We start from the raw sequence: 13,827 nt of genomic DNA on the forward strand, positions 1-13,827 counted from the left end.
AATTGATAATGAGAGACGCCAATTGCGAACCTCAGGTATTTCCTGTGTTTGAGATGGATTGGCACATGGAAATAAGCATCCTGGAGGTCCATAAAAACCAGCCAGTCCTGAAGCTCGAGGGCCTGAAGGATCTGAGAGAGAGTTACCATCTTGAACTTGTCCTTCCTGAGGAACTTGTTCAATTCTCGTAAGTCCAAGATAGGTCTCAGTCCTCCGTCTTTCTTCGGTATGAGAAAGTAGGGGGAGTACCAGCCCTTGTTCCTCTCCGCTACAGGTACCGGTTCTATGGCACCTTTCTCTAGCAGGTCTACAATTTCCTGCAAGAGGAGCGGATCTGGAACTTTCAGAGAGCTGTTCCCTGGTGGATGACTGTCATGATCTCTGCTTCCAAAAGATCAGGACTTGCCCGACTCCCTTGGAAGCAGACCCATAACCCCGGTTCCGAGTGCCAGCCAGTCCCAATTGGGACCTTTTGGACCCTGTCCTGGCGCCAGTGGCACCAGGCTCATAAAGATGCCCAGTCCCAGCGCTGGAAGCGCCGGGCTCATAATGCTTGGGTGGACTTACCTGCAGCAGACCATGCTGCTTACTTACCTGCCAGTTGAATCCCTGATCCTCTTCTGTTTGGGACTACTTTTCCTGTTGGGTGGGGCAGGAGCCACTCCCTAGGTTCAGAACACTGGAACTCTTCTGGAAAGCAGGAACTCTTTTCTTACCTAGGCGTGGCTGTGGAAGGAGACACCTAAGCACTACAGAGGCTATTTAAACCACACCCGATGGATGAATCTTGCTTTGCGTTATTCTGCATTCTCTGCAGCAGAACGCTCATCGTGTCTTCTGCTTCTGATCCTGGGCCTAAGGGAACAAAGGCTTACCATCCTGGAATCCAGTCTTCAGCAGCACCTGTAAAGACAAAGAAAGAACAGGTTAGCACTACGGTCTTCAGTGGCAGCGCATCTCTTACCTGGTCCATCGGCTGTCACCAACGCCTCGCGCTGCATTCCGGCATCTGAAAGACAAAGGCTTACCTACTCTTCGCATGCTCCGGAGGTCTTCGCACTGCATTCCGGCATCTGAAAGACAAAAGCTTACCAGCTCTTCGCACGCTCCGGAGGCCTTCGGCGCTGCATCCCGCATCTGAAAGACAAAAGAAGGTGCGTTTAAAGACATTGGGCAACTTTATTACTCACGTGCCATTACTCCTTCCCACGCCGAATCCAGTGGGTATTCCAGCACCCTTCAGCTTCTCTAAAGCTCCGAACTTGTACCTGCAAGATAAAAGGGACAGTTAGTGCGCATCGTGAAGCAGGCTACAAGCACTTACTTATGTGCTTCCAGGCGCTTCTATTCCTCACGCGGGTTCGATCCTCAACTCTCATCAGCCCGCCAACTGCCATCGCCGGAACCCTGCAAAACAAGAGATATCATTACAAAAGACTTTTAAGACATTTGAAGTGCCCAGAACTTACCGTTCGTGCAGTTAACGACGGACAGCAGTCCTCTGAGGTCAAGAGGCCTGCACCCTTATCCAGTGAAGAAACTGGTTAGGCACCCTGCCCCGAGGCAGATGGAGAGCTCGGCGTTCACTTACCTAAGGTGAGGGCGTTAACCTTTGGGGTTCTACAGGAGAAGAGAAAGGGAAGAGGAGAGACACCCAATAACCCCAGTTCATTAATCCCATATTTTCTATCTGCAGACATCTTACTCTTCGAGTCAGACATACAGTGCACAGAGGTCCAGCCCAAAGAGCCAACCGTGTGTTACACATCACCTTTGAAGATACGGCATTCACCCAGTCAAGACCGGCGCCTCTGCGGGAATCAGGTGAGCGTTACAATGGCTCTGAGGGATGCGTAGAAAAGGCAGGCAGCAAACCTTGGGCAACTGTCTCCAATGCCCAAGCATCTGACGTAATAGCCTGCCATTCCGTCAGATGTTGAGTTAACCTGCCCCCTACTGGTGTCTTGTGAGGAGAGTCCTCAGAGCGGTTTGGAGGCGGCTGATGCAGATGCCGAGGGTAAAGAGGCACCTGCTGCTGCTGCAGCTTTTGTATTTTTAACCTGTCCACCTCGGGTGAATTTTTTCAGACCCCTTTAAACCGGCTGTCCCCTGCCTCTTCCGAATGCGGAATAGAAGCGAAAGGACTTACCTCTCCAAGAGGTTCCTGAGGGGCGATATCGTGTCTGACGGATTGCAGCTCCCAGGGATTTCGCTGCTGCCTTTGATGTTTGTAGCTTTTCTAAACTGTCATCTGCCTTCTTACCAAACAAAGAAGACCCGTCAAAGGGCATATTCAAGAGTCTGCTTTGCACATCTGGAGCAAAACAAGACTTTCGCAACCAACCAAATCTCCGGGTTGTTGCACTTGCTGCCATGGCCCTGCTGATGCTGTCACCAGAATCTATGCCAGTTTGAAGGGATTCGCACATTGCGTCTTTACCATCCTTAATGATGTTTAGAAACGCTCCCCTTTCTTCTCCATCCGGGAGGCAGTCAACCGCTGATGAAGCACATTCCAAAAGTGTGTGGCTGAACCTTGCGAGCGTACAAGTAGCATTGATGGATTTCAACGCCATGCTATATGCAGAAAATACTTTTTTGGCCATAGAGTCATATCTCTTGTCATCCCTGTCCTGTGGAACAGTAGGGTAAGCCGATTTACTACCTGATGAAGTTGCTGCCTGAACAACCAGACTCTCCGGAGTTGGGTGTCTGGATAAATATTCAGGGTCAGCAGTAGACACCCTATACTTGGTTGATAATTTTTTGTTAACCGCTGGGATAACCTCAGGGGTTTCCCACTTTGACAATATTTAACTTTGTAATGCTGCATGAAATGGCACCGCAGGATCTTCCTGCGGACCTTTAACCAAAATGTCTGTGAGGTCGTTTTGCTGAAAAGCAGGTGAGGGTGTAGACCACCCCATAAACTCTATTATCCTTGCCATCAAGGTTCTATAAGGGGTTTCAGCATGTTCCCCATGGTCTGGTTTGGCAAATTCCACTTCTGGGGAAGTATCCAACCCACTTGCTTCATGTAAGGATTCTTGGAGGTCCTTTAACCTACCTTCCTCAGAGGTAAATTCCTCTGGTACTGGAGTTGCAGATCCCTGCAACTCAAAAGGTCTCTCCTGATCCGAATTCTCCCCTTCTTCATAAATAGATGCTAAGGCTCTGGAATGATCAGATCTTGGAAATGGTATAAATCCCATTTCCAGAGCAGAAGGGGCCAAATTCGTCATAATTGGCTGAGAAAATGTCGACGTCGTCGACATGGACGTTAAAGGCTACGAAGCCATCGAAAAAGGCGTCGAGAAAGTTGGTAAAGGCCTCGAGGAACTCGAGAGTATCGGAATTCTACTCGAGGTTGTCAACGACATTCTCGTGATCGAGGCTCTGGGGATGGCCACTGGCTGTGAGGTGGCCGTGGGTTTGTCCTTTCTAGACGTCGAAGACGGCGTCGAATCGACTGACCTGTGCGTCGAAGAACCCTTCGATAATGGAATCGAAGACGCAGATCTATGCGTCGAAGGGACTTTCGTCAACGGCGTCGAAGACGCAATCTTGCCTTTACTCGAGGGTTCGTGACGCTCTCAAGTAGCTTCTTTTGCCGGGTGCTGCGACTCGCAGCGTTTTGATTTTTCGGGTCTTCCACCCAGGGTATCACCCTCGGCAGTCTTCGAGGGGGTCAAGGCCGCTTTGTCGAAGACGCGAAGCATCTTTTTCCTGAATTCCTCCCACTCAGCCTGAGAGCTATGTTTTGTGGGGCAGGAGACCCTTTTCGGGGAAATGGAAGAAGACGAGGAAGGGGATCTTCGACGTCTCTTTTTTGAATGCTTAGATCTTGAAGAGTGATGGGAACTGCTTCAAGACCTAGAATGAGAATGTCTTTTGTGATGGCGAGGAGACGAATGTCTCGACTCCGATGAGGAAACTTTCGAAGAAGTTTTAACTGCCTTACCTCTCTCGAGCTTTCCCTTATGCTCCTTCAAGGCTTTCGCCGTCATGGACATGCAGTCCTCGCACTCCGAACAATGGTGCTCGACTCCCAGGCACCACAAACAGATCCTGTGAGGATCCGTCAACAACATTTTCTTTCCACAGTCTCGACATTTTTTGAAGCCGGACTGTGGAGTCGTCGGTTCGGATGAGGAAGCCATCGAGTACAAGTCGGTATTCTCGAGGAATAATGAAGTATATTTGACTGAAGAACTGAGCAACACTATTCCGAGGCACCACGAAGCGCGGAAAAACGGAACTGAGCAACGGACGCTGTAAGTGGCTATTTATGGGCATGGTGACGTCGGCGCCGATACAGTGGCTGTTGAGGGATACCAACTCGACGGGCGTCGATGCTCAGCGCCCTCTACTGAGAAAAAAAATTCTGAGGCCAGCAAGCTGGAGACGAATTATCAAAGATAAGGAATACGTCGGAGGACACAATCTCTTCGAAATTCACTTTTGTGCTGTGCAAAAGTGTTACAGTCCTGTCCCCATAGGACAAACTCCAATAGGCATGGAGGAAAGGGAACCGGACGTAGGAGTACTTATTACATCAGCATTCATGTAAATGAATTCCAGCTAATTTAACTTTATTCCATCTCTAGTTTCCATTATCAAATTGTTCACACAGTCAGTTTTTGCAGATAGCTATCTTTACACTCTATTCATTAAGTACATTACTTCATTGAGTACAGGACAAACATTTTAAAAAGAAAGATACACATGTATGTTACCTCACTAGCCATTATAGTCATGTTACATATCAGATACGCTTTCCTCTACCTGAACTGTGCATACATGGTATTCATATAGGCACTCACCTGATATAAACTCACGTACTGCTTCCTCAGCCAGTGCAATCTTTGATCAGGAAATGTTTTCACTTTCCTTACAGCCTTGGTTAGTTCCAACAATCCATCATACAGAACTTTAGCTGTATATACTGGAGCAACAAAGTGCAACAACTTGTTATCGGTGGTGCTTTGTCCAAATAACAATGTTAGACCATTCTCTTCAAGTGTCATATTGCAAAGTTTATTTTGAATACACACAGTGTGCATGTCGATACCTGGATGTCCCATGTAAACAGCCTTCACTAAAAAAATATCAAGCACCCCTTCTGCAAGTGCATTCATTCCGAAGTTACCAAGAAATGGAAATTTGATATTGCTGAGCTCGGCATTGCTACTTAGAGTACCCAGTTTTAATTTTGCATTCATGAGGCAAGCTGTGGCAGATTTTCTCCACGTCAAAGTAGAATTGTCTGGTTGGAGTTGAAGAAAACAGCGTGCTGAAAGATGTGTCTCCTGGTCATAATGTATGATGGTTGCTCCTTGTTGTAGGAACTGATGGACATCTGCTTTGATTGACAGCACATACCATGGTATGAGTTCTGTTCCATGATTAAAGGCCTTTTGGGACTCTTCAGCTCCCTGAATATCACCCTCTTTTGTCTGTTCAAAAATGTCACTGTCAGAGTCAGACAGATCCCCCATAATGAACCTGCAATAATGATTAAAAGAAATCAGGAGATTGTATTAGTACGTTCAAATACAGACTGGCAAAATGTCCACAGAAAATATACATTTTTAAGCAGTATTTTGGTAAACCGTTTCTCTCAACGTGCACTCAAACGATGCAGCAACAAGCAATGACATAAAACAAACTTGAATCAAGCAGTGTGGAGTCCATCAGTAAGCCAAGCTAATTCATAACATGAGAACGGGGGTTTCTGGATGTGTTTCAATTGTAATTACACATAGGGTTTCCTACTCCCTACTGCCAGTAATAAAGTAGTAATAAAGCACATTGCAACATACCCGCACGAGATATATGGGTGAAAATGTAAGTCATATGTTCGAATCACGACAGGGCAGACTCCGCCCCTACATCTTCCTTGGTGGATACATCGAATACTTTTTTTTAAAAAAGAGGAAATATGAATACGCAGTATTATAGTGTTTAGAAGGAAGAGGTTATCTGGAATGAAGTGCTGATTTGGTATCTGGAATGAAGTGCTATATAAAAATAGGCATCTTCAAAATGCAGCGAGAGCAATATTTTATGGTAAAGCACTGAATGAACAAACCGAAATGATTTCCATTCTATATGGCTAAACCTATTGGGCCTCATTCCGAGTATGGCGGTAAGGGATAGCGGCCACCGCTAACGAGAGCGGTGGCGGTAATCCCTTACCGCCATACTCCGAGTTCCCTTAGCGCCATGGTGCTTTTAACACCTGCTTTTAGCAGGCGTTAAATACCATGGCGCTAAGGGACCTTGATGTTAATTACGCCACCGTAATTTACGGTGGCGTAATTGACGCCTTCCCCACTCCCATTATGCCCTATGGGGCAAGAATGGGAATGGGGAAGTGTAAATGGGGATTGGGGAATTACCGCCCCGCCAACCTTGGAATGGGGCGGTAATTCCGCCAACCACCAAGGCGCTGCCGGTCCGGGTACGGCGTCAACCAAGGCGTTAATAGCGCCATTGGTTAGCGCCGTACTCGGAATGAGGCCCATTGTCTTTGCTAATGCAAAGAATTACATTACGTAAGTTCTGACAAACTGCCACATTCACCATTTGCTCTGAAGCCTTATTTGTTTTTAAATCTCCGTAAACAGAATCTTCATGCTCCAGAAATCAGCCTAGTCTCTTCTACATGCCCATGAAGCCCTGTTTGGTTTAGACATTGCTGCTTTCTTCCCGCAAATCATGTTACATTTTTAAATAGGAAGAATTACAAACAGCTAAGTGGAGAGAGCGGAGTGGGCAGTGGTATGAGTCATGGTCACCCTAGCTTGGACATTCTTCAGAAATTATGCTGAAAATAAAAATGTGTTCAATTTTAATAAAACGTGTAAAACAAACTGACAAGAAACATTCAACGCTGATTTTACAAAAATGATGCATGCCAAAATCCCACCAAGGATAACTTTAAAACTGCATCAGAACAATTAGATTATCTGTAAATAAAAATGTTCTCTAATAATATAGTTAATAGATTCTAATTTTAGAAGATATATTTAAATTACATGCTACAGTGGAAGTTGTAACACACAAAGAAAACACACACAGAAAAAAAGCTTGCGATAACAAACCACTGGGATTAATTCACTATAATGCATTGCTACATTCCGCAGCTCAAGGTTGTCAACCACAAGAAAAAAAACACACAGAAAAACATGTTTCATACTTTAATGCAGAGATTCATTCACTATGATGTATTGTTACATGTTGCAGGTAAAATTTGTCACACACAAAGGAAATGCTCACTGACTAGAATTCATTATTAAGGGGCAGTCAGACCAACAAATGAAAGTTAAAATAGAAACAAAAATATAACGCAGCACATACGTTGAAACACCTCAATGTTCCAAATGGCAAGAAAAAAACAAAAGAAGCACTTCAAAGAATATTCAACCCCCCACCCCCAACTTGCACTGATGCAGTAGCTTCTATTGAATGGCTGACACTATAACAGACCTTTCACCATGATCTACTGTAAAAGCTCTGACGTAGTGTTTAAGTTTGTTCTACCAGGACCTACAAATGTGAGTTTTTGTTTTACTCTTTCATTCTGATAACTAGAGTACATGTCAGGGTCATGGAAAGGAAAATCTGCTGGATTACTTGGCTCAAGAATAATAAATGTCTTACAGCAGCTCATGAGTTTACAGCCTGTGGGTTTGTATACATTTAGATGACAAAAGAATATGTTCCAAAGGTATTATTATCTGAACATCCCAGGTTTGTCACAGGTAGTGCTGTGGAGAATGGATTCCACCGCTGTAAATCCGCAATAGGTTCCTGGAGTGCAAATAGAGAGGCTCATCCAACAAGCAATGTCAATTTAAAACAAATGGTTTCCAAAATTAACCTTTCATTTTCTAATCTCTTGGAGATGTTGTCAATGGGTAGTGTCAATGCCCATCCACAACCCTATTTGACTGAACGCAAATCTCTTTATATAAAATTATCCAAATATTAAAACAATGAAACCAAAAGTTAAGAGCAAACACTAAGTGAGTCATCGCCAAAGAGCAGGGCATTAGGATGTTGCTTGATAAAAAATAAGGGCATTTAGTTGCTGGTCTCCTATATTTCCATCACTAATAAGACCACATGCATAAATGGACACACCGATGAAGAGAAAACAAAGTTGGACATTATTTTTGATTTCATCTTAAAATATCTGAATATAAATTAGAAAAAAAAAATCACACAATTTAACATCTTTATATAAATTACGGTGTTTTGGTGTTGAAAAGCGTAGTCCTTTGTCAGCAGTTTCTCATTTAGTATCGTGTTCATCACTATTATTGCAATTATACCATACATTTGTATTCTCAATTCTTTGGTCGTTGCAATACAAGTGATTGTACATTTGTACCCTTGATTAAATTATTCTGTTTTGTCATTGCCTAGATTTAGGTCTTTAATTAAATGATTTGAGATAACGTTTTGTTCCATTAATTTCATAACTTTCTCTGTTAAGTTCATAACTCATAAGGTATTACTGCTTCCAGTTTACTTTAATTGCGTGGACCACGGAATTGAGGATACACATTTATGGGATAATTGCAATAACAGTGATAAACAAGAACCTAAACAAAGAACTGCTGACAAAGGACTATGATTTTGAGCATGACTACACTGTAATGTACAGTACTCGTAGAGCACAGGCTATGGTGCAAAGGCATCTTGGCGCTAGATAAGGACGACCCTAGAGTGCTGCAATGTTATAGAGACAAAAATGAAAAGAAATGCGTTTTCAACGGTTTTCAAAACTAGCAGTAATCTACAATCTTGCGCATAGAGGCAGGTAAAGCATTCCACAAAGTAGGGGCGAGAACTGAAAAAGAACAGACCCTATCCAGGCTCCCTTATAGCATGGAATTTTGAGTAACACTTGCGAAGATGAATGAAGGCACATGGTAGGTTGATATCGCTCCAATTTAGCATTCAGATAAGCTGCCCCAGTATTTTGAAGAGCCTGATGAGAAATACATAGTCTTAAACTCAACTCAAGCTTTCACAGGATGCCAGTGAAGCTGCTGCAACATGACTGCAGAGGGAGCGTGTTTTGGTGTGTCTAATGCAAGCCTCGCAGCAGAATTTTGGATAATTTGCAGCTGCTTCAACTGATATGTCGCCTGTCCTAGGTAGATCCCATTACAATAATCCAATGATCCCATGATCGATGAAGTAACTACCTTTATCTGGCAGTCTGTGGCTAAGAATGGAAGATTTTTTCCCAGCACTTTTAGTTTAGAAAAATCTGTTTTACAGACTGCCATGATCTGAGCCTCTCTGGAACCTGAGGAGAAAAGCTTCACACCAAGACTTTTTACAGAAGCACTAGGGGAGGTAGATGGACCCAAGAAGTCTGGCCAGTATTCATTGCTCCAGGTGGTTTTGGCCCTCTGGGAGCCCAACACCAGGACTTCTATTTTCTTCCTGTTTAGCTTCAGCCAGTTAGATGACATCCAACTCCCTATTGCTGATCAAAACTCTCTGTTTACATGGGATTTCCAATGTGGGTGAACCAAGGCAGAACACTAACTGTGTATCATCGGCGTATGTATAAAAATGAACCCTAAAATCAGAAACTAGGTCTGCCAGCAGATGCAGATAATAATTAAAAAGGAGCGACAACAGGGCAGATCCCTGGGGCATGCTGCAGGATAGAGAGGAAGAAGTGGAAAGACAGGAATGAAAAGAGACAGTTTACGTACAGTCTGCAAGAAAAGATGCACACCACACCAATGGAACACCAGAGATCCTTGCTTGCTCAAGACGGCCCAGGAGAATGCCATGATACACTGTATCATAGGCCGCAAAGAGGTCAAGGAGAATCAAAACTCTGACTCCTCTGTGGTTCTGAAGCATCGCTAGATCGTCCAGAAGTAAGATCATGACGGACTGTGTGCCCATCAGAGGCCTAAATCCTGACTGATACAGGTGCAAAGAATTATTAGTTTCCACAAAACAGGAAAAGTGCAGAGTTATAAAACCCTCCATAAGTTTAATTAAAACCGGCAGTAAGGATAACGGCCAGTAATTACCTGCCACAGATAGATCAAGCTGAGGCTTCTTCAAAAGCAGGGGGACCACGGCGTGCTTCAACGGGCGGGAATCACCCCGGATGAAAGAGTAATGAAGAGCCACGCTAAACACAGGAATAGCTTTCTGAGGAAGTGCTTGAAGAATATGCAAAGGTACACAATCCGTCAGAGATGCTGATCTAAGCTGACTCAAAGTCCTAGACACTATCGTATCATCAACCTGTTCGAATTGAAATGTTTAAAACCGAGACAGTTCTGCCGATAAAACAGAGCCCTACCCCCTGGTCAGAGTTAGCTAAAGTCCAACTATCATCAGTAATAGATTGTTGGGTCAGACAGATCTTCTCTCCAAAAATATTACTGATATCATTGCATTGCGACTGTGAGCAAGAAGAAATGTCTTTCGCTGGGGGAAGGGAAGAAAGCGTCTTAGCAACTTTAAAAAGCCCCCGTGAGGAGCATGCGGCAGTAGTAATACGATTAGCATAGAACCGCGATTTTGCCTCAATACTCACCTTATGATACTGTGTCACTGCATGTTTATAGGCTTTTCGAGCTTCCTGATCATAGTTTGTGCGCCACCTTCCCTCAAGACGATGACAGGCTTGTTTACAGGTTCACAGACTAGGAGAAAACCAGGCGTGGACGGTTTAGACCGCCCAAACCGTGTTTCCACTGGGGCAAAACAATCAGCTACTTCTGTCAGAGCATTAAGTAGAGCAGTACAGGGCTCGTAGACATTGCATACTACGGAATGATTAGTAGAAGCCACCAGGCGATCAGCCAATATAAGGGCTTTGGCCCCACTCCAGAAGTGCTGTCTTTGAAGACAATTGGAAGACCTACGGGGCGGGCTGATAAAGCAATGGTATACAATAGCAGAAAATGATCAGATCATACCACTGCTTTAAGGTTAAATGTAGTCATGAGAGTTTTATCATAAAAAACGAAATCAAGCATGTTTCCAACACAAGGTGTGGGAAGATGGTTCCACAATAACAAGGAGGAGTCTGTAAGGCTAGTCACCAAATATTTTCCATGTAGGTCAGCAGGATCATTAGGGCGAACATTAAAATCCCCCATAAGAATCAGATTAGACTAGAAGTTATATACATATTTCACTAGATTAAAAATGGTACATGTGTGCGCTTTTTTCAATTACAATATCTCAATGATCTTTGGTTATAAAAAAAAGCATATGACCATAATCCCAAAAAGATCATTTTTTGGAGGGAAGCTCTATAGGAGATTTTACATCTGCGCCTTTTAAAAAAAGAATGTTTTATTTTTTTATTTTCTTGAATATACATTATTTTGTGTGGTGTGATGGTTACATGTGAGGACCCAAGGACTCTTAATGCCTGCTACTGGATCCCTATAGCACTATGCAAGGAGGGTCCAATTTGTGAGACGTTCCCTTGAGAACCATGTCAGTGTTGCTTTGAATTTTGGTGTCTGTCTGGTACAAGAACCTGGTTCCTATGAGAGGGAAGGAGAGTCCTAGTTTAGCTGTGAAAACCCCAAGGTCTTGCAAACATACACCTAACAAGCAAACTAACAAGAGATGTAATTATCGTGAAGTGGTTTTGTATAGCTAACCTCTGCCATTTCTTTGACCTTGTTACATGTGGCTCTGCAAGAAAGGACGAGTGGTAATGATTTTAGTGGGATATATGGATATGCTGGTGGAAATCCTGAGGTGCCAATGAATGCAGACCAGAGCTACCGGAGTCCTGAGGGCTTGTATGGCTGGGTGTGGTTGCATCATGGCAGCTAGATATGCGTTTTATCTAGAGGGACAACCTAAGATGTATAAAATGTCTGAATTGCAATACTAGGTTAGCCGCTGAAATGGGTTTGGCAGAAAGCTAAAGATGGGAGCTTTGGCACAGCTCGGTCTGGTTAATGGGATATTAGTAAGTATAAAACTGCCACATGCAATGTGGTTTGTGTATGCATTGTAAGGGAGTAGGAGATGGAGAGGGGAGCCCGTTAGTTGGGAATGAGGGTGGATTTGGATTTATTGACGAATCCTGTTATGAAGTTCATTACTTGACTGAACCTTTAGAGTTTGTCTGTTGACCGGTGAGTGGTAGTTTTGTTGTGGTGTTCTCCATCAGGATGAAGAGTTTTTACAGTTCCGGGTACTATTTTAGGACAAGAGCAGGGGTTGACTGACCCGACTGAGTATAATCTCTTGGGTACTTGATTGGTGTTGTGCACAGGAGTATGGCATGGATTGGTGAGACTAACCCCAATGTGTCTGACTCAGTGTCCTACGGTTCTGCCAGGGTGTTCCTGTCCTTCATTGCAGAAGGTTATTTTCAGTGCAGTTCTTTCTTCTTTTTTTGGCTGAAAAAGCGCTGCTGCAATACAATCGCTTTGAGACACTGCAAGTGAATATGGAAAGGGCAGTAGGAATAGTTAATGGAGGGGGCTGATCATCACAGCCTTAGAATAATCCAGGCCAGGCAGGAGAAAAGGGATGGGGGTAAAAGGGCATGGGCTAATGTATAAACAGAGGTAAGTGAAAGGCAGAGAACAATGACCATTTAATTAGTGTTTACAGTCGGAAACCATGTCAGGGGACTAGAGAAGAAACAGGCTCATGGACAGTAGATGCATTCTGGCCCATAGATGGACCATTCCCACAGAGAGGATGGATAGCCACAGCTGAAACAAAGTCAAGCATCAAAAGCTATCTTGAAGAGCAGAGGCATTTAGCTGTCTCCAGAATATTAGGTTGTTCGCCTCACTTATGAGGCTGGTAGATGATTGAAGGTGTCTGGCAGGGCAATGTTTTTTTAAAATTCCTGTCACAGGTAGGAAAGGACAAAGACAAGCATGCCTTGTGGATATAACAGAATGTATTGAACTTAATCCTTGCTTCAACAGAAAGCCAATGAGGGTATTTTAAAGCAGGTCTAATGTGGTCTCTAGGTTCAAGACTAAGAATGTCTGGCTGCCTTATTGTGAATTAGTTGGATTTGAGGAGAAAAGTGAGGATTCTTTTGAGCTTGCACACGTTGACTTGAGATTCTTTTGTGAGGTCTTGCACTTGTTGGGTGAAGGAGAGTAATCTGTCAAAAATGAAGCCAAGGTCCTTAGCTGAATAGAGAGTGGAAGAAGGGAGAGTTAGTCACATGGTTGGGGTGTGGTCAGGGCAAGAAAATAAATGGTAACTGAGGACATATATGGTAACCAACTCGGATAATAAAGATTTTCCATAATAACTTACTAGAAATTCTTAACTCTACACAGAGGCGAACATTATGCTTCTCTTTCTTTTAATCATTTATATAAAGAAAGCTCAGCAGCAAGGTATGTTATGCACTTACATATAACAAAACTCGTTTTGTAAGTGTGTCGGTAAAATACACAACACAAAACTATTAAAATACATACAAAGTTCATAACATTAATAGGATAACGGGAAAAAACTTCAAATCCCATGATGCTCCAAAGGTCATCAGTGTCTGTGGTCATGTGGTACTGTCCCTCCAATGAATGTACAGGTGCTCCCATAAACAGCCCTGAACAAGAAATAACTTCCTCTTTCGAGGCTGCGAACTTGCTGTCTTTGATGATAGAATTCTAAACCTTGTGTAACCAGATGAAAGATCAGTTGGCACGCAAATCAGGTGGACTTGTCTGTAGAGGCTGCCAAGGAAAAATAAAAGTATATTAACTCTTGCGTATAACAACCCTAGTTCCCTTAAAGGGGTGGGAGAAAAAAGCATCTTATTATTGTTAC

General features: G+C 43.6%; 1 protein-coding gene across 6 annotated transcripts in view; it reads right to left on the reverse strand.

Moving 5' to 3' along the window:
- PLCE1 (phospholipase C epsilon 1) overlaps positions 1 to 13,827 on the reverse strand; it is a 3,624,599-nt gene that overhangs the window by 1,773,228 nt on the left and 1,837,544 nt on the right. For all 6 annotated transcript variants that reach the window (XM_069611343.1, XM_069611341.1, XM_069611340.1 and 3 more), the window contains one exon: positions 4,824 to 5,505. In XM_069611343.1, coding sequence (XP_069467444.1) covers positions 4,824 to 5,505 — 682 coding nt within the window. The remainder of the gene's footprint in view (positions 1 to 4,823; positions 5,506 to 13,827) is intronic.

The sequence above is a fragment of the Ambystoma mexicanum genome, chromosome 8 (assembly GCF_040938575.1).
Source record: "Ambystoma mexicanum isolate Mex_15411 chromosome 8, UKY_AmexF1_1, whole genome shotgun sequence".
Taxonomy (NCBI): domain Eukaryota; kingdom Metazoa; phylum Chordata; class Amphibia; order Caudata; family Ambystomatidae; genus Ambystoma; species Ambystoma mexicanum.